The sequence below is a fragment of the Artemia franciscana genome, chromosome 15, assembly GCF_032884065.1.
Source record: "Artemia franciscana chromosome 15, ASM3288406v1, whole genome shotgun sequence".
Classification (NCBI taxonomy): Eukaryota; Metazoa; Arthropoda; class Branchiopoda; order Anostraca; family Artemiidae; genus Artemia; species Artemia franciscana.
The window spans coordinates 36314764-36337080 of record NC_088877.1 but is presented as its reverse complement, the minus strand read 5'-3'; the positions used below and the strand labels follow the sequence as shown (position 1 = coordinate 36337080).

Here is a 22317-nt window from a genome sequence, read left to right as displayed (position 1 = left end):
TTAACTGTAAAGCAAATAGAAGTTCAATAAAATATCTGTCAGGCTCTGAAGTTCCTTTTGCTAGCAGCCTTAATTGCCTAGGGATGCCTATTGGAATGAATCACAGCTTAGATACCAATACAGTTATGAAAACTCCTATCATGCCCATGAGAAGCTTTTGGTATAGAGCTCTGAACTTGGTGCCTCCTCCAAGCCTGCACTCCAATGCATAGATTATACTACAACACCATAGGCAGGAATACAATTTTGTTTAGTTGCATACACAGCTTAGATACCAATACCAGTTTCCTGTTACCAATTAGATACCAATACCAGTTGCCTGTCTCTAGCTGCTAGCATCACTACCATGCACCATGTCCCAAAAATAAATTGAGTTTTCATAACAGTATGTTGGTACCTAAGCTGTGGAGTGAATATGAAAGAATCTACAAACCTGGCACTGAAAAATTATGCTAGCCTTGTAAGATTTGGGCTATGTATGCATCCCTGACATCAAACATTTAGCATCTGTGTCTAACAGTGCTTCACCTACTTGCTTCTGCTCATTTTGGTCTTTTTTTTAAACTGTGGTAGGAGAAACCAAGTTTATTATCTTTATCTAAATTTGCAAAGCATTTAATGGAAATGCCAACAAGGACAAATAACTCTTTTCTATAGAGAAAGTGTCAACTGGTAAACCTAGCTGAGGTTATTTACATATTTGTGATTTCTCTATTGTATGCCAGAACTCTTCCCATCTTTGTTCATTTCTGTTTGTCTGTTTCTTGTTTGTAGTTGTCACAGTAGCCTATGTTTTTATAGTTGATGTTTCTATTTAATTTTCTTAGTTTTAACTCTGTCTTTTTCTGGGTTTGGTCAATGTTGATATTACCTGACTAATTGTTCTGGGTCATGAAACTATTGTTAATAGATGCATTTTGACTTTTGGCACATCTTTTCTCTGTTGCAAAACTACTGTAAACTCACTGTTATGGAGTTATTCCAGCCCAAATATTCTTGTACTTACACATATAGAATTGCAAACATTTCCATTTTTATTGATCAGATGTTTGAAATCACAAATCTGTAATAGGCTAGTTTAGAAACAAATTTAGACTATATATTAGCACATTAGGGAGGTGGGGTAAAGCATAGCATAGGGCCTATATTAAATATGTAAACTAACCATTGCTGTATTTAATATATGGTATGCTCCCCCCCCCCTAATGTGCAAATATATAATAACTCCATAATGGTGAGTTTGTGGTAGTTTTGCAAGAGAGAAAAGATGTTCCAAAAGTCAAAATGCATCTATTAGGCTAGTTTCATAACCCAAAACAATTGTTTAGGTAATATTAACATTGGCCCTGGGTTCTGCCCAGTTATTTTGGTGACTGGATATAAGCAAATTGATAATGATATTTGAGTAAGGTAAGAAAGGTTAGGTTTGTTTGTTTTGTAGCAAACTTAGTACTCTTTTAATCTAGGCCTAGATATATACTTGCTTTCTTTCTAGATAGATTATATGATTATGTACAAATGTACCAGACATTTGACACATAATGTCAATACTAGCCTAAACTAATGGATCCAGACAAATAAGAGGAATCAAAGGAATTAAACTTTCTAAGCTAGAATTACAAGAACTGAGTAATGTTGTACTAAATTTTAGATTAACCATTAATTATTTTGTAATTAGAATGCCAGCTGGAAATCAATGGTCTCATCCTAAGCCTTAGTCTAGCCAAACTATTCCAATTGTTTAAACAAGGTAATAAAGGGGTTGCTTGGAATGAGCTGCACTAGTAATTCTAAAAAATTTTAGTTTTTAACATAAGTCTTAGCCTTAAAACATAAACAATGAGCAGTCTAATTAACTATAAAAGAACTTAGCCTACAAGATCTGAATAGCCTAGCTAAACCACCTGTAGAAACTCCTAAACAGCAGTTATTGAGAATTCAGATACTAATGATACCGAGTCTATTAAGGGTCATTATGCAGGAAAACTTACCGTCTTACAATCTAAATAGGATTTATATACATAGAAATCCAAAATTTATTCCAAGCAGTTTAAAATCTATTTCTTCTACTTAGCACTATTGTCACATGACTTGAAAATCTGAACGCGTAAAATTTTATACTGACGTATCCTGGTTATTTGTTTTCCTACCTGAATTGTAACACTGGGCAGAATTCGCTATCCTGTTGGTCCGAGTTGGTCTGTTTGTATGCATATATCTGTTTTTTAGCATATTTTTTAGAAAATAGAAAAATTTCTGAGTGCAAACTTGATTATGAATGGATTTGTCAATGATGGTGACATTCAGAGGCGTCGTTTTAGTTGTCTCTTCCTTTATTTTGGAAAATGACTATGATTTGTTCAGTAGCTTTAAAACTTTGCTCGTTTTAAGTTTCAACTTCGCTCTTTACTTCCAGAAGGCGTTTTATTTTTAAATTAATCCATGCTCGTTTATATGCTTAAAAACACAAAAAAGTCCATAATACTTGGTAACATGTTCCATATTAACATTGATGCAGATATACCACTTTTGAAACTCCTGGCTATCTACCGTAGACCCCAAATACTTATAATCAAGAAAAAAGTGAGCCAAATTAATGGAAGAATTGAACAATTGTTTTATACTTTCTATTGCGCCACGATTGCTCAAGACAATTTTTAACTAATATTTAAGGCACTTAAGATATATTACTTAAAGGTTAGATTATCTTGTTGCGAACCTTCCAAAGTGAATGTGAAATAAATACACCCTCTACATCTGCAAATAGATCAGAAATGGAACTACTAAAAAAAATAAGAAGGAAGATATATAGTGAATACAATTCTCTGAATGAAAAAGGAATCTTTAAAAAAGAAAGTAAGACTAAGTGCTTTTTATGATAATATTTGTACCACAGATAATTATGTCAAATTGGTAGTATCTATATTAAGGAATTCGGAACAGATTAGAGGGAGGATCTGCTCCAGGAATCATTTAATTACTTATTTTTTAATCCGAATATTCAATCAAACCTCCGATAATACTTCAAGTACTCTTATTTGTAATTGAAACGCTTAATATGCGTTGATAACTCCTTTTTTTATGTTTTGGGTTCATGCACAAACCCATAAATTTAGAATCGCTTCTATTCATAATATTATGCTGACTTCTCGTTATTTTTGCTTTTCTATATATTTTTTATATCACTTCTGCCAGATCCAAGAAAATTACATAAATATGCCAATGGATGACTATTACTGAAAATAGTTACATTTCACGCAACCCTAACGCTATTTGCGAAAAATCTATTTCTGCCACAGCATGCTGCAAGAAATTTCTGCTGAAAGTGGGATAAAGTGAATTCGAATAATACATGCATATTTTTCTCACATTTAGACATTTGTCTGTGCATATAAGTGATGCCAACCTAAATTTTTTTTTATTGTTATAAGTTTTAACATGCAGTATTAGGGGGCTTCACCAAGCATCGCTTCGTGAAGCAAATTTTAGACATAAAGTCGATATTAGTGTACCTTCCTACCAATATTTTTAACCCCCATACCGTATTTCATACAAGAAAAAACTGTTGTATAGTTTTTCTAAGCTTATTTTGTTTCTAAACAAAAATACAAAGGGGATGGTGATTTTCAAACTGAAGGCGTCAATTTTTCCCCTCCAGGGGGTATCGCTCGCAAACATAGTTAATTCAAGATTTCTGCCACCGTGCTGCCAAGAATTAATAATAATTATCTGGATATTCGTTTTCAAACAGTGCCCGACGGGTAAATTGAAAATTTTAACTTTATTTTTGGCATACTTTTAAATTAAAAATGGAGGGAAGAATCTCTCCCGGAGGAAAATTTTCACAAGGGTGGGGGAATTGTCTGAGGTGATTCGTCTGTGAAAATTTTCCATTAAGCAAAATCTTTTCTTGTTATTTTCCTTAAAAAAAAAAAAAAATCAAAAATCAAAAAAATACGCTAAAGTTTGACTCTTTCTCTCAATTCTTCTTTTTAAAACAGTAAAAAACTTTAGCGTAAAGAGCGGGGCGTTGATGAGGAAGCAGCCTCTTTCATATACGAAGTAATTTCTGTGCGTTTTAAGTTTTAATGTCGCTCCTTACTTTCAGTTGAAAAAACTTGTTTTTTTTATTTAATTTCTGAACGTTTTTGAATCAATGCATGTTTTGATTTTGGCTCTCCGCAGAGGAATAATCAAAACGAAATTTGCATTTTTTTTTTTTTTTTTTTTTTTTTTTTTTTTTGGCTAAAAGGCTTTCTCATAATTTCGATCGAATGATTTTGAGAAAAAAAAGAGCGGGGGACGAAGCCTAGTTGCCCTCCGATTTTTTGGTTAATTAAAAAGGCAACTAGAACTTTTAATTTTTTACGAATCTTTTTATTGGTAAATATTTACGTGACTTATAAATTAGCTTACGTAAAGAACTTTTGTATTCTCATGTTTTTATTACATATATGAGGGGATTCGCCCCATCGTCAGTACCTCGCTCTTTACACTAAAGCTTAAATTTTATCCCAATTCATTAAGAATGACCCCTGAATCACAAAAGCCGTAGAATAAATAGTTGAAATTACTAAAAATACTTTAGCGTAAAGAGCGAGGCATTAGAAGGAGGTGAGCCCCTCATATGGGTAATAATTTCTGTTTGTTTTAAGTTTTATTGCTGTTCCTTACTTCCAGCTTAAAAAGCTTTTTCACATTTATTTTTTAATTGTTTTTTTTTTAATAATGCTAGTAAATCCTGCTCTCCCTTCATAGAAATTTTCCTCTCCCATGACAAATTCTCGATGGAAAGTTCCCCCAGCATATCCCCCTCTTCTCAACCCCTCCCCCAACCAAAAAAATCCTCCTGAAAACGCCTGTATACTTCCCAATAACCATTACTATATGTAAGCACAGGTCAAAGTTTGTAACTTGTTGCCCCTCCCACGGGGACTGTGGGGGAGTAAGTCGTCCCCAAAGACATAGTTATAAGGTTTTTCAACTACGTTGAATAAAATGGCTATCTCAGAATTTTGATCCGTTGACTTTGGGAAAATAATTAGCGTGGGAGGGGGCCTAGGTGCCCTCCAATTTTTTTGGTCACTTAAATAGGGCACTAGAACTTTTCATTTCCGTTAGAATGAGCCCTCTTGAAGCATTCTAGGACAACTGGGTCGATACGATCACCCCTGGGAAAAAAAAAACAAAACAAAAAAAAAAACAAATAAACATGCATCCGTGATCTGCCTTCTGGCAAAAAATGCAAAATTCCACATTTTTGTAGATAGGAGCTCGGAACTTCTACAGTAGGGTTTTCTGATACGCTGAATCTGATGGTGTGATTTTCGTTAAGATTCTATGACTTTTAGGGGGTGTTTCCCCCTATTTTCTAAAATAACGCAAATTTTCTCAGGCTCGTAACTTTTGATGGGTAAGACTAAACTTGATGAAATTTATATATTTAAAACCAACATTAAAATGCGATTCTTTTGATGTAGCTATTGGTATCAAAATTCCATTTTTTTAAGTTTTGGTTACTATTGAGCCGGGTCGCTCCTTACTGCAGTTCGTTACCACGAACTGTTTGATTGGGAGAAATAGGACGATGTGATGGAAAGGACAACTCAACTATGATTATTGAATGTGACAGATCTCCTTATTGAAGAGCTATTCACTGAAAAAGATAGAAATTTAATAAAAGAAGAAACAAATGAACCAGCGGTTAAGAGAGGTATTTAATTCGTTAATTAGTGTAGTAATGGAACTTCCTGTGCTTGAGAAGGCACTGGGTAGTTAATTTTGTTGACAGTCTCGTTAATAATACATCGCTTGCAATCTGGATTAGTTTTTTGACCTTGGGTTGTATCTTTACCTAGCTATCTTTACCTAGCGAATCATAGAGTAGAGCTTTCTTGTGACCTTTTTAGGGCAAAAAAAGATTTTAGGCTATCAACAGTCGGTTTTTCTGTTCAAACAGATTTCAGCTACCCGAGCAGTTAGGAAGCAAAATACTTTAGCCTGAAGAAATGGACAAGTTACCGCAATTTCTTTCTTTTAATCATTGTAACTGTATCTTAACTCCCGCCCTTTTTCATTGCTTGAATATAACCCTATATTCTTCACAGATGTTTACAGATTTTCTTTAATTGGGTTTTCAAACCTACTGTTGAGAAAAAATATCCTACTTGAAAAACTTGGGAAAAGCATTTATTTAAGTGCTAAAAAGGCAAAGAATTGAAAAAAGTGACAACAATAGATCTGCTGGATTCTTTGTGACAATGTTTAAATACTTATGACCTAAAAAACTGGACTGACCTCGTAGTTGTGTCCAGAAAATAGTAGTTACATTCAGATCAAGGACCAAACAGTTCGTGGTAACGAACTCAATAGTAACCAAGACTCTAAATAATAGAATTTTGATATCAATAGCTACATCAAAAGAATCGCATTTGAATGCTAATTTTAAATATATAAGTTTAATCAAGTTTAGTCTTACTCATCAAAAGCTGAGCCTGACGAGCCTGAGAAAATTGCCTTATTTTAAAAAATAGGGGGAAACAACCCCTAAAAGTCATAGAATCTTAACGAAAATCACACCATGATATTCAGCGTATCAGAGAACCGTATTGTAGAAGTTTCAAGCTCCTATCTACAAACAAGCAGAATTTTGTTTTTTTTCAGAAGGCAGATCACGGATGCGCGTTTATTTGTTTTTTTTTCCCAGGGGTGATTGTATCGACCCAGTGGTCCTACAATCTTGTGAGAGGGCTCATTCTAATGGGAATGAAAAGTACTAGTGCCCTTTTTAAGTGATCAAAAAATTGGAGGGCACCTAGGCCCCCTCCCACGCTATTTATTTTCCCAAAGTCACCAAATCAAAATTATGAGATTGCCATTTTATTCAGCGTAGTCAAAAAACCTTATGACTATGTCTTCGGGGACGACTTACTCCCCCACACTCCCCATAGGAGGGGCCACAAGTTACAGACTTTGACCAGTGCTTACATATAGTGATGGTTATTTGGAAGTGTACAGACGTTTGCAGGGGGTTTTTAGGTTGTAGGGGGGTTGATAAGAGGGGTATATGTTGGGCGAACCTTCTTTGGGGGAATTTATCATGGGGGGAGAAAATTTTAATGAAGGGAGCGCAAGATTTTCTAGCATTATTTAAAAAGAACAATGAAAAAATAAATATGAAAAAGTTTTTTTAACTGAAAGTAAGGAGAAGCATTAAAACTTAAAACGAACAGAAATTATTACGCATATGACGGGCTCACCTCCTCCTAATACCTCGCTCTTTACGCTGAAGTATTTGTATTAATTTCAACTATTTATTCTACGGCTTTTGTGATTCAGGGGTCATTCTTAAGAAATTGGGACAAAAATTTAAGCTTTAGTGTAAAGAGCGAGGGGGTGAGCCCCTTCATATACGTAATAAAAACAAAAGAATACAGAAGTTCGTTACGTAAGTTAATTTGTAAGTTACGTATATCTTTCACTAATAAAAACATTCGTAAGAAAATAAAAGTTCTAGTTGCCTTTTTAAGTAACCAAAAAATCGGAGAGCAACTAGGCCTCCTCCACCGCTCCTTTTTTCATTCAATCAAAACTACGAGAAAGCCATTTAGCCAAAAAAATAAATATGCAAATTTCGTTTTAATTATTCATCTGCGGAGAGCCAAAATCAAAACATGCATTGATTCAAAAACGTTCAGAAATTAAATAAACAAAAACAAGTTTCTTTAACAGAAAGTAAGGAGCGACATTAAAACTTAGAACGAACAGAAGTTAGTTCGTATATGAAAGGGACTGCTTCCTCATCAACGCCCCGCTCTTTACGCTATAGTTTTTTACTGTTTTAAAAAGTAGAGTAAAGAAAAAGAGTCAAACTTTAGCCTAAAGAGCGGGGTGTTGATGAGGAAGCAGCCCCTTTCATATACGGAGTAATTTCTATTCGTTTTAAGTTTTAATATCGCTCTTTACTTTCGGTTAAAAAAACTTGTTTTTTTTTATTTAATTGAATTCAGAATAGAAAATTACGTTTATGTTTTAGCTATTCTATAAGATCTATGGTCTTGTATTCAAATTTTTCCAAACAAGGAAAAAGTTAATAGCCCGAAAACTCATTTTTCGGGGAGGAGGAAAAGCAAAGTCGTGACTGACTAAAAATAAATAAATAACACTGAAATTGGCATATAGCTCTGCTTTTCACCTTGCTCACATGTGTGCGTTTCTGCGTGCTACTTCCGTGAGTTCTTATCCGGAATTTTTTGTGGAGTAAATGTGCAAATCAGCGGCCCCTGATAAAAACAATTTATTTTTTTGTATATTATTCACTCAATTGGGTTGTAAGGTTCCACATATACAATCTATTAGAAAAAAGATATAAACAAGTCTGAGCTTCAATCGGGAGAGCTTCTTCACCCTGCATTACGGGGTAGCTAATCTACACCTTTTCTTTTTTGTGTGCTTTACTTCCTTTTGTGTGTGTTGCTCATAATTCATGTTAAATAGCCTACATCTACTTTTGGCTCATCACTAGATTGCAGCCTGGAGAAAATCCTCGGCATCTGTATACTCTCTTTCCTCGTTACCTAGATGCTAGGAACTAAGAGGCAAAACGGGGGTCTGAATTTGTTTTGACTATCAGGCGAACAAGTGACCTAAGCCTATTAAGCTTTCACGCTGAGAGTTTCAGGCGGACTACCTTGTTTTAGGATTGATGAGGGTAATTCTTTTTCTTTCTTAGAACGGTGCTTCAAAAACTTACACCACTCCTTAATGCAAACTGCTTTACTTTACCCCTCACCTTTCCCCAAATGGGCATACATTATAGCCAAAATTATATTTGCTCACTGAATTTTAAAGAACGCAGCTCTTTTCTTCCCTCCATTTGTACTACTTTCTGTTAAATCAATATGAAGAAAAAAGTGACAGCAAGGCAAAAATGTTTGTCTATTATTCAGGATATGTATTAGTCAGTTAGAGAGAGGGGTGGAGGGTCGTGAGGTGAAGCAGCCCGTATTTAGACATGATGTAAGTAATATTTCAGAATGTTTCAAGTAGTTCCCAAAATTTTATGGTGTTTCCTTTCTAAGAGTGGAAGTAACAATGGGATACCAAAAAAAATGTCACTTTGGGACGGATTCTGTCTTTGCTGTAGGTATTCTCATACATAAAAAATACAAGTTGAATTAGTAGGAATCTGATTTTTTTTTCAAGAAAAGCTATTTTCGACTGCATTATACCGGCCATTTTCAAACTAAGATTCTCAAGAATATGAAGCAAGGTTGTATCTTCATGGGGGCGTTTGTTCAAGTTCCACCAGTGTGTGCTTTAATTTGTCAGTGACTTCGATGTAATTTAGCCAGATTTGTAAGGGGAAAGCAAAACGAAAATCTGTTTTTTTCAGGAAAATTTTGATGTGAATTTGTATTAGGTGATCCCCCTAGACTAAAATTAAAATTAACTTTTAATTTGAATGCAAGGCAAAATATATTTGATTACAGAGCAAAGCAAGCATAATCAGTTTGACAGCAGAGTTAAGATGATGCTACATATTTTTTCTACTGTCTTTCCAACCTTACGAGAGTACCTGGCATTTCCTCGGAGCTCGGATCAACACCAGAATTGATAAAACATGCCAATACTAGCATAAAAATACAAAAATTGTAAGGAAAGATGATTCGTTATGACATGCTTCCAGAATTTAGTTAAAAATAGATTTACATCCATATCTCCTCTGATTATCATAATAGAAAGACGTCTTCGCTCTGTGTATAAAATATTGACATGAACACAAGGGAGCATCTCTTTAAATGTCCTGAAAAGAGGTACATACAACTTTACTTGCCCGGTTTTAAGGACATTTGGAAAACGGTGGGCGCTACATTCATTAAAAACGTTTTTGAGCTGATCAAAATTTTATCTAAGCTTGTAGCTTGACGTAAATAACCGATCAACCTTTTTTTTTTCATATTTGGTTTTACTTTTTCAAAACCATTTGATACTTTTAAGGTTGTATAATAGAAATTCTATAGAAAAATCCATATATTCTACACGTCTTAAGTTCTAGGCACCCAAAAAGTCAACTAAAATAGATATATTTTCCCAAGTCTCAGTTTACTTCTGCTGATTGAATCGGCTCTTAGTGTTTCAAGGGATGAAACGATAAATATCAGTTTGTGGAATTTTATGTTCATATTCTGAAATTTAATTTTCAATCTGTTTACAGTGGGTAAAAAGTTTCTTAGAAACAAGTAAAACAATTCAGCTGATTCTCAGCAGCTGATTCTAACTCTAACCCCCGTGTTGCAATTAGATCTAGCAGTTAGTGCTTCTCAATTTCTGATTTTTCTTTTTTAATATATGTATAAATTTAATTTCTGAATTGAACAATGTCTAATGTGAATCTTGTGCAAGTGAGGAATAGACAGAGTGAAAACAAGTAACTAAAACTACAATTTATGCCAAGTCAGGGCAATTTATTCTTACTTACAGTGGCTGGGCCCTTTTGTATTACATTGGTATTCTCCGAAGAAAAGCAGTAGTGACGGCTCAATCTATTCGGAGAGAGAGAGAGAGAGAGAGGGAGAGAGAGAAAAACACATATAGTCAGGCACACAAACACGCAAAGACAGATGCAGAGACACGTAAACACACAGTCAGACGGACATGCACGGTGAGACACAGAGAGAACATCTTTTAATTCGAATTTGCAAATGTTTATTTTCAAACCACTTCTGGATAAGTTTTCATTTGTATTTTTCACTCTATTTTCCTTGAAGGTATTTCTATTTTATTTGGCTGTAACGTTGATGATCTTTTTTTTTCACAAAAACACTATAAAACACAAAGATAGAAGTAAAGTACATAAAAAATTAGAAAAAGATAAACATTAGAAATCACTTAAAGCAATGTTCACGAAAAAGAGGCATGAGGTGCGACTTTGCTGATGCAGATTTGCGCTTAGAACGGAGTTCAATACTATCCAAATGATGGAAGGGACCCGGGACATGGAAATTCGGATTTTTTTTTTTTAATTACTCTGCCTAGAAGGAAGATATAGGAAATATATACAAAGCTTAAAAGAATTTTTTTCTAAAAAGTGATATGTCTCTTCCTGTCACGAGGAGGAGTACTCCCAACAAACACATAACGTGGGGCACAACGCAAGACGAAGAAATATTTCCAAGACCTTTCTGGAAAAATCTACCCCGGTCTGGTAGAATCGAACCATAACTAGACCAGAATCTTTCCACTATTTGACAGCATATTGCCTCTCCAGTCTGACGTAACGTAAAAGTGTACCATGCTCCCAGATTTATAAATGGATCAGCAGAAGACATAGCAGAATTACCGATAGAAGCAGAAACAGGGTAACAACTGTTAAACTCTATAAATTGACACTTTAAACTATTAATTTGAAGACCAATGCTGGAAAAAACATGCAAGAGCCTGTCAAGATTCGATTGAAGAGCTTTGCGCGTTCTACTTATTAGCAATGCGTCGTCAGCGTACGCAATATGCGTTATCTCCACGCTTTTAAGAATGCACAATTACAGTACAAATACTTTACAGTACCAAAAAGCAATTACAGTACTAATAAAGTAGCATCGCACGTACAATTTTATTATTTACCGCTTTGATCAAAGAAGCAATTGCTTGATGATGATTTACAGAATCGAAAGCCATCGAAACATCAAGTGTACACAAGGATCTTAGACATAATTCGATGGGAATTGTAGACGACAAGACCCTGCGAGAAACCGATTTGATTTGCACCGCAATCTTCAACAGAAGTAATGGGCAATATCACACGCTCGAATACTTTGCTCACATTACAAACAGCTGTGATTGGCCTGCATCATTCACAACAATCTGCTGATTTACCTGTCTTTAGAGCAGAAATTATGTGTGACTAGCTAGAAAGCTGTTGAAACCATTCTCATATTTTTTTTTATTTGGAATTTGATATAAAAGGTAAGGTTTCCTAAAAAATTGTGTATTTCATTAGGAGTAGGAAGCTTTTGGGCTGAATATTAAGATGATTCTTCATATTTAATATTTAAGAATTTCTGCATTTATTCTGAATTTCTGCAACCGGATTTGAAGCTTTGACGCTTCTAGTCGAAGTGATTTTCTCACTTTGTTTTTGCGAGATTTTTTGGAGAAATCCCCAAAAATTCAGGGATAGTGGAAGCACTGAACAGATCCCAACTAATGAACCAAAAGTAATAAAAGGAATAGTTAATACCGAACTCCCAGCTTCTACTCTAGGAATACATATGATAGTTTATAAGTGACCACGGAATTCCTATGTTGTTTTAAAATTACTTTTAAATGAATAGGCAGCACGGCGGTAGATTGTACCTATCACTTTGACAATAAATCAAATCCGTCCAGTGTTTTAAAGAAAAAAAATCACTCAATAATAATTTTACACCCTCTGGGATTTTATACCCCAAGGCTTGGACCTAGTTGGCCTTTTGGTAAACCCAGGCATGAAAACCATGTGACTTTTCTATGCAACCTGGCTGTCCTAAACGGCCATTTGAATTTGTCTAATCACAAATTTAATAATAGTATTCTATTTCAGATTTTACTTATTTATCGACGTTAAGTAGGTGGAGAAAATTTACTTCAGTAGCTCTTTAATTACAAGTTCATGGCTTGAGCTTCAGCAGTATGTAGAGTACCAAAAAGCACATTGAAGACTTTGACTTATTTTGAACGTTTCTTGAGGTTACCAAAAACATTATTAAAAGGTATCTGGTTGTAATCTTAGGAATAATATCCTGTTTCAGTTTTTGGCTAAATATAAAATTTCTCTCTTCTTTCAATTAAATTTGGAGTAGAATATTCAATTTCGCATAAGTGTGAGGTTTAGAGTTATAGTAAAGTGCCTATGCGCATTTAATTCTAAAACGTACGATACAGTGGCCTAATATTCACGAGGCAGTACAGAGAGGCAGCAGATATTTTAAGGACCATCATATTAGACGACGTACAGATTGGAAAATCCAATTTTCATTATCAATAAATTAAAAAAAAACACTAGTAAATGGGTAATTTTTTCTGCTTTTCCTACTTTCAGTGACTTAGGCAAATAGCATGAACAACAATTTTATATACTGCAAAAAAATCAATACCAATATTACACATATAAACTGGACGGTACACGTACTATCTAGCACTATTTGGCACGGTCTGACAACGTTGTATAAAACTATGTAGGGACTAACGCATTATAAATTCTATATTAAAACTACGTTCAAAAGAAATTTGTGACTGAAAAAACTGATGGTAAGTTTGTTCTCTGATTTTTCATTTGCTCAGCAAGATATAATCCAAGGTCAGGAATATCTGAAATTCAACAGTTTTTTGGCAGTAAAGGTGACATATAATAGCACCAGCTATTACCGCTCACTCAGGCCTGCTCATTTCAAAAGCTGGAAAATATGGGAGTAAAAATATTATAAAGACTTCAGTAAAATTGCAAAAATTAAAGACCCCATAAGTTTTACCACAGAAGAATGTGCACAATAACATTAACCAACGTTAATTAATTAATGAAAACACTTAATTAATTAACGTTAATTAATTAATTAAAACAGTTAATTAATTAATTAACTAGCGTTAGTTAATTAGTTAAAATATTAATTAATTTTAATTAATATAATTAACATTAGAGCGAAGAAAGGAAAGAAAATAAGATTTAAAATCCTTAATATTCTTCAACACCGGTTAATTGAAAATGCCAATTTTTAGTGCCACAATCGCATCGATAGGAATTATAAACAACAAAAGGAAAAAAACTTTACAACACAAGATTGAAATATATAAAGAAAAACTGACAACAAAAATTACACTGGATTATACTTAAACGCAGCAGGATTATTTCAATGATTGTTAATTTTTCACTTACCTCATGTGTAATCAATGAAGGTATACATTCATTCTCTTCTGAAATTACGAATATCTGTGTTTTTGTTTTGTTTGCGGTTCAATGTTTGCAAATTGGGAAATAAAGCAAACCAAGAAATTACTATGTTCAGATGCATAGGGATTTGGCATTATTTCATCACTATTTAATCTTTGAACTTATGTTTCTTTCAGGGTATCTTATAAGATTGTTAATAAAAGCTTAAGGGCTACAACAAATGCAAATTCCTTGATTTATGTTATCAAAATCCCTTATCCTATGCAAAACAAAACTTATCATAAAGCTATATATCTCAAAGTTAAATGCCATTTATATTCTGCTAATACTAGACCCTATTCATGGTCATGGCCGGATAAAGGGCGATTGGAAGGATTGGGCCCAATTGGGCCGCACCTTTGAAAGGCCAACGCTGCCAACAAAATGAACATTTTTTGTCGAAATTATGAAATATTTTTGACAATTCTAGTAAGCGTTGCTTCTGGAGAGATATCACTTTCCAAGCTAAAAACAATAAAAAAAAACTACCTGATATCAACAATGAATGGGGGAAAATTAAATAGTTTAGCAGTTACATCGATTAAAAGTGAAGACCCAAGAAAAATTAGATTTTCAAACAGTTTTAGAAGAATTTATAGCACAAACTTAGAAACTTGTAAATTTATTTATTCATATTCGGTTATGTAAATTTCAAAAGACATGTTCAACAGTTTCATAATATCTAGAGGACAAAAACCTAAATTAATGTAAACTCGAAATGAGGAAAAAAGGTCCAAAGATGACAAAAATTTAGACTTAAAATGAAAAAACTGGATCATCAAATGGCATAGGATAAAGAGAACAGCCCCCGAGAGAGGTAAATGCGTGGGTGAAAATGAACAACCTATATAATGTAAAGTGACATGACAAATCCGAGCAATAAAGGCAAGGGGTATTGAAGAAATGTCTGAAAAAATGATGAGAGAAAATAAAGAACAAAGAAATATGTAATCAGAATAGTTGAGAAAACGGCAGTTACAACTCAACAACGAAATTGAAGGTCAAAGAAATATGTCGTAAGAACATAATTGGTAGCGTGAATCAACGACGAATCAAAAATAAAAATAAAGAACAAAGAAATATGTGGTTCGAAGATATGCTACAGTGACAACAAAGAAATATGCAGTTAGAAGATAAGCGGCAGTAAGAACTACAAGCAACAGTGGGAACCAGAACATGTCAAAAATGAAAGTGAAGAAAGAGAATAGTAGGGTTAGCAGGCACATGAAAACCAGTATCAGAACGTTTCAAATATGACAGTGAATAACAAAGAATTTTGCTGTTAGAAGACAAGCGATACCGAGAAAATGAAAGTGAATAAGAAAGAAATATTATGTTAGGAGAACAATGCCATCGCAATCTTCGACACCAACAAACTGTGGCACAAAACCCAGATAAAAACCCATAAAATCACGTAAACTATGCAGGTGGTAATTTAGTGGCGCATCCATCACAAACCCCTGAAGGTGATTTTGAACCATATTTATATGGCCAAATGTACTAGACCCCGATGAAGCTGCTAAAGAACACCTTGGGCATCTTTTAGATCATGGATGTCTCGTAACACAATGGATCTCTAGGAAGAAATAGTTCGAGATACAAACTACAATGCCAAAAGTTATAGGAAGATGCGAGAAGTGGAGGATGATTTAAATCAACCTGTTGCATCACTAGGCACACAGCCTCGGATAGAAGACACGTGACGATAACCAATATTTAATCAATATGTAAAAGCCTGTCGCATAGCCATTGGTCTCCCGGGACTATATATATATATATATATCTACATGCACACACATATATATATATATATACCTGCATACACCAAATTTGAATTTTACTTAAAAATTTAATTTATACAGAGGGCCCCACGAAAAAAAATTCCAATCAGGCTCCGCACCTAGTCGATCCGGCCCTGTTCATGGTGCATGTGTAGTTGGTAGCTATCTAACTTAAAATGCTTGATTTAAGAATCTAAAGCAGCGATTGGTTTGTCAGCTTAAAAAAAAATCCGCCATTAAGAATGAAATTTACTTTCTTACAGACCAGAAATAAACCAGTATGATGAGGAAACCAGTATTGGTCTACTTAGCCAATGTGAAGTCTGTTTTACTTGACTTTGGAATTTTAGTCCAAACAGGTTCTAAATGTTCTTTAATTGAGCTAGATTAGCGAATGGCTATACCTAATCCAATAACTATCAAAAATAAAGTGAAAACAGCAAGTAAAGAAAAGCAAAGTAAAAGGTAAAATAAAGCAAAGAGGTAAATAAAGAAAAATAAAGAAAGTAAATAGAGGAAGAGCAAGAGAATATACAAAAAGTATATTGTGAAGTATAAGATGTGCTTAAATGGAAGGTTTCAAGAGTAAACTACTGAATTAAGGGATTTGTCAGGGCAAATATTATGTGCTAGTTTTTACATAAATCTATTTATGTTGGTAAGATGTTCATTTATTTATTATTTGACATTATTTTATTTATTGCCAGAGCTCGGCATATATTTTTACAAAAAAATATATATCGTATTATGTTAGTGACATAAGATAACCCTGATTAAAACAGATCATAACCTGATTAAAGAAACCCTGATAAAAACAGACATTTGAGTAAAAACCCTGATTAGAACAGATTAAAACAAATAAATGATTAAAACCCTGATTAAAACATAGAGATAGAAATACAGAAACATATTTTTGAGGAACTAGGACAATAAGCTAAGTGTTCTTGATACCGGCTGGACATAAGGTGGTCTTGTAAATTGATTTAACTTACAACAAAATTAGATTAAAACTTGTAAATTAGTTTTAAAAATCAAGACTATTCTGTTAGCCAAATATATAGACGCATAATTATTATTACCTGTTTTGTATAATCCACAGCAAAATATAGGAAGAAAACAATAATTTCTATGAGGAAAAACCAACTGCTTGATATTGGCTACATTAAATTTGTCGCATAATTTTATCATTTGTCCTATGTAGTAAAGTAAAATCATTGTATGTAGAATGAACCTGCTGGTCCGTTAACCTTGCTTCACACTTAAACACGATTTACGATGATAGTTGTTTTTTCAGCCGTTTTCTTTGAATTGAGTATAAATTGTCATGACTACTGAAGTATATTAAATGATATGAATACACTTAACTTAACGCACCCGTCCAGAGGGAGAACGCAAATGTGATCTACTTATATACCCGGTTCTATAGTCAACTGCTGGAGCTAAGCCACTGGTTGGAGGTCGATGTCTGTATTTTCTCCCCCACCTAAAATGAAGGAACAATTTTGATGGAAAATGAAAGAAAACCGGTTTAATTCTAGTAAAGTAGCTTGATAAGACACTTATACAAGAAAGAAAAAGAGAAAGAGAGAGGGGGGGGGAGAGAGAGAGAGAGGCCATTTTTAATTTAAGGTTTCTGTCGCAATGATGCCAAGATGCAATAGATTTTCTGCATATTGTTTGTCAAATAATGCCCAAAAGATAAATTAATAATTTTAACTTCAACTTTAAAATTTTTTGAACACGTATTCATTTTATTTGTACCTTTTTTGTATTTTCCTTTAAATTGAGAAGAAGATAAAAAAGCTGTCTTGTGCCAAGCTGGGAAAAGAAATATTTTATTTTTTATACACTTTGTCCCTTTGTTTTACTACGGCCCTTCATTTGTTTTTCTGCTATAACGCTATGTTCAAACACCAAATTTCTAGTTGTGATTGTATAACTACACAGAATGTATAAGATTTAAAGCTATATTGAGACTCAAAAGTTAAGGAGAAGATAGATTCTCAATTTTTATTTTAATATATAACACGGTAAATGCAAATTTCAATAAATAAATTGACGCAGTCGTGGGAAAATTTCTAAATTATGTGCAGAGAATCAAATTAGGCATAAAATGATTTTGAGTGTGAGTTTGAGTTTGAGGTAATGATAAAATAATTTTTCCTATAAAAAATGGACGAAGATTGATTTGATTCTAGTAAAGTAGCTTGAAAAGAGAGATATTGTTTATAATTCTATTTGGACTGAACTTTCAAGGACAAAATAATGCATAAAACATATATTCATGATAATTTGACGAAGCCAGAGAGAGAGAAAAAGAATAGGAGAATATTGACTTTTATATAAGAAAAGCGGTAGTCAAAATGTGTAATGAGAAAAATTACGAAACTTGGAATTACACTCCCCCCAAACTAAGCGAGTTCAATATCTTAATTGAATCTGTTTTCCGTACATAATGTACTGCTAAAAGTAATTTGGGAGTTTATGGTTACTTTCTCAAACATTTGCATCCTCTTTCTAACTCAAAAACAACTGGGAAATAGAATTTTCATAATAAGGTTTTGCACCATATCTACACAAAAGCACTGCCCAAGTAATGAACGATGTGGGTACAATGTATTATTTTTAAAGAAAGTTTTTCTAGTCTTATTTCTTGTTCGTTTATTGGACCAGGGCACTTCGTATAGAAGGAGTTGTCGTAGAGAATTCAAAAAATGGGGGCTAATGGGAATGGTAATGAGAGGTTCTACTGCCCTTTCTCAGAGTCAAAGTAATTGGAAGGCAACTACCCCCCTATTTTTGGTTTTAGACCAGGGTGCATTGTACGGAATGAGTTGTCGCACAAACTTCGAAAGGGGTGTATTCGATCGGAAATTGCAACATCTAGTGCCCTTTTTCATAGTCAAAAGTGATTAGAGGATGACCAGTACCCCCTCCCTCCTACATCCATCATTTCTCCAAATAAATCCAATTAATATTTTGAAGTAGGAATTTTATTTTGTTTAGCTAAAACGTCCAGTAATTAAGTCTTTGAAGATGACAAGCCCAAGAGCCCTTAGAATAAGGGTCGTAACATATGCCTCAGGCGCATGGAATTTATGGAATTATTATTATTATTCATGTTTTTATGAAAAGTGTGGTTGTATAAACTTCGTAGGGGAATCCTTTGATTGGAAAACAAAATTTCTAGTACCCTTTTTAAGATTCAAAGTGATCGGAATTGCATCCGATAGAAATTTTCAGATAGCCATTTATTAAAAAACACAATACAAAGTTCACATGACAAGGACTTTGGAGTTGACACAACCACTGAATTTTGGAAGCAAGTGTTCTAAGTTATGCCCTGGGGGTATATAAACTTTTTATTGAAGGGTGGCTATGTGTACTTTAGGGGATGCAATTAGATTTGAAACTTAAAGTTCTAGTTCCGTTTTAAGAGTCAAAAGTGACGGAGGGCAGCTCCCTACCTGACATCCTCCCTTCTCCAAACGCATCCGATCAAAACTGTGGGCATATAAGAATGCCTTCAGGGTGGAAACAACCCTGTGAAGCCTAGAGGAAAAGGTTGTAAGTTGTGCCCCGATCATATAAGGTTTCTATGGGACGGATGGTTGTATAAACTTCGGATCGCATGGGGCTCATTTGCTTGGAATTTGCAAGATCTAGTGCCCTTACAAAGAGTCAAAAGTTAATGAAGGGCATCTGGACCCTCCCCACAAACCTATTATTCCCTAAAATACATTTGATCAAAATTTTAAATAATCATGTTGTTCAGCATTGTTGAAAGGCCCAGTAATTATGTCTTTGGGGTCGTCAACCTCCCCACGGTCTTCAGGTTAAGGGCCGTAAGTTAATTAATTCAGTCATTGTTTACATATAGTATTTGTTATTAAAAAAGGTATACCCTTTTGAACTTTATTATCCAAAAAGACTAAGATAATTCCGGTGAGTTTTTCAGACAATGCTAAGGGGAGCGTTAAACTAAATAAAAACAGGTTATGTGTATACGGCTTGTCAAAAGGGCGTAACTCATGAATAACTTGGTATATTGATTAGAAATTTTCAGGAAATGATAAGGAAGGTGATCAAAAATGAAATATGTGCATGTTACCACTACTACTACAAATATCACTACTTCTACTGCTACTACCACACTACTCCAATTACAATGTTGAGGGAAAATTTGATCTACATCAAAAGTCGCTATGTGCATGCCCATAGTCAAAAACGCGTATCTCAAGATTATTCAGTTGGAACTTTCAGAGAGTGCTAAAAGAGGAAAATTATCTCGCCAAAAGGCAATATGAGCATGTTACTACTAATACTTCTATCACCGCTACATTTATTACTGCTACTTCAACTACTACTTCTATTGCAACCACTTGTAAAGGCAATTCATTAATACTGCTGCTGCTACTAGAACTATCGCTATTATTACAGTAACACAAATACTACTAAAATGACTAAGGTGTAACAGCAATAGCATAGGAACAGTCTGATTTGTCAAGTTGAAAATAGCAGGGCGTGTTGTGGGGGATGTTGAACATATCAAAAGAAAATATTTGCATCCTAATTTACACTGCTTCTACTCATACTTCCACTACTGCTACTATTATTACTACTGCTACTACTACTACTACTGCCACTAAAAATAAAACTTCCACTATTAATTCTACTACTACTACAACTACTGCTGCTACTAAAACTAAGGGTAAGAAGACGCATCAGAAATGCTTCAAGAATGGTTCATGGTATTGAGTTGTAACTTTCAGTGTTAAAGGGGATGTTGAAGAAAGCAAAAGGGTCATGTGCATATTGCTACTAATGGTTTTAAAACTATTGCTAATACACAAGCTAAGAGCATTAGGGTGAAGCTTCCAAGGAATATTTGGGCGGATGTTGAAATAAGTCAAAACTTTGTAGTGCCATTTTTAAGAGTCAAAAGAGATGGGACGGCAAGGAGCCCTCCTCCCAAGCCCATTCATTTTCCAAACACACCCCGTCAAGATGTTTAGACACCAATTTTGTTCAGCATAGTAGAACGGTACAGTAGCTATCAACCCCCAACAATTATCCTATCGGCCCATTATGCTTCAAAATTAAATGTTACTTAAAACTAAGTCAGAAGGCACTGTGTGTATGGTTGCCAATAAGACACCTCAGCAACATATAAAAAACAACTGGGCGTATTGAGTTGAAACTTTTGGGGCTACTACTATTCCTACTTCTGCTCTTAAAATTTAAATAAATCAAAAGAGAGCAAATGTATCCAAGTTGTTTAAGAGCATAGAAAGCCTTTTTGGGGGAATGATATTATGCTGCATTTTTCAGGTCAACTTGTGCAGTTAAAAAGCTAATTGGAATAATACTATTTGTGTCAGAATTAAAAATTGAATAAGAATAAGAACGGACAGAAATTTATTTAAAAAACTTTTTCCCCAAAACATGTTTTTCAAAGAAAAGTAAATAGCTCCATTAAACTAAAAATGAGCAGAAATAAAGTCAAATAATCTTCCAAGCGTAAAGCTACCACAAAACACAATCGATAAATAAAACCCAAAACAAACAAAACTTATAATAAATAACCGAGTTAAACTTAAAACAAGAAAAAATTAACATGAGTAGTGCTGACAACCCCCATGCCTTCTCAGGACCGGAACATAATTTGCATTTACCGAAAAAAAAAACAGCAAATGACCGTGGATTATCAGCTTAATGTACTTATATTGATATTTATTCCTGAAATTTTCAAGAATTTTTTATTTATTAAAGTCAAAAAGTGAAAAAGTTTAAAATGTATTTTTTTTTCAGCAAGGAAACAAAGCGGAGGCCATACTTTTTTTTGGAGAACCAGAGAAAACATTTTGTTCTTTTTCCCCTCCCCCATCATATGAATAAAAATCCTCCCTTCCCAGACTAATATACTTTTTCTGAAAGCTTTGCCTCGATTTCCCCCTGCCGTGAAACGAAACAGACTTACCAAAACTACATATACCGTTTTGACCAAACCTGTTAAAAGTGTGTATAATGAGAAATATTGGCTTGCCTAAAGGCAACCGTTTTATAATATCAAACGGATGTGTACTGATCAAAGAAAGACAACAAGTTCAAAATTAGTCCGAAAATGAGGCTTGTAGAAACTAAACAGAACCATAAATTGCATTGGTATGGCCAAAGACACTATTTTAAAATAAAAGATATTACAATTATCTCTACGAAAGTTTAACTTACCTTAATAGACGTGAAAGATATTCGGGCCAATTTTCTGGAAACATGACAAGAACGAAGCCACAGACAATCATAGCAAGACCGCCGAGTTTCATTCCCTTAAATGTCACGGCATTGAATACGCTATCTAAAACTGAAAATAAAGAAAAATTTTAAATTATACGTATCCACTTTTAAACAACAGTCGAGTCTACTTTTTAAAGGTTCTCTTATAGTCATGTCAAAAGCATACTTAAACTAAATAAATAAAAGTTCTCCATGGTTTGTTTTCACATGTGAACACATGGCTAGAGGTATCACGATTTTGTATTTTTTTGGGGAGGTAAAATTTAGCTAAAACTTTAA

General features: G+C 34.1%; 2 protein-coding genes across 6 annotated transcripts in view; both read right to left on the bottom strand.

The window, feature by feature from the left end:
- The window catches only part of LOC136036416 (E3 ubiquitin-protein ligase RNF19A-like), a 65839-nt gene extending 63743 nt beyond the window's left edge, over positions 1-2096 (bottom strand). The window contains exon 1 of the mRNA XM_065718633.1: positions 1992-2096. The gene's annotated coding sequence lies outside the window, so the exon portion shown is untranslated. The remainder of the gene's footprint in view (positions 1-1991) is intronic.
- A 10943-nt stretch (positions 2097-13039) lies between these two features.
- LOC136036418 (solute carrier family 35 member F3-like) overlaps positions 13040-22317 on the bottom strand; it is a 183027-nt gene continuing 173749 nt past the window's right edge. For 4 of the 5 annotated variants that reach the window (XM_065718638.1, XM_065718637.1, XM_065718635.1 and 1 more), the window contains exons 11-12: positions 21976-22105; positions 13040-17227 (exon numbers count right to left, since the gene is read on the bottom strand). In XM_065718638.1, the coding sequence (XP_065574710.1) occupies positions 17110-17227; positions 21976-22105 (248 nt within the window). In that variant the 3' untranslated portion in view covers positions 13040-17109. Of the gene's footprint in view, positions 17228-21971; positions 22106-22317 lie in introns of those variants that run through there. The other variant, XM_065718639.1, reaches the window with a different exon arrangement.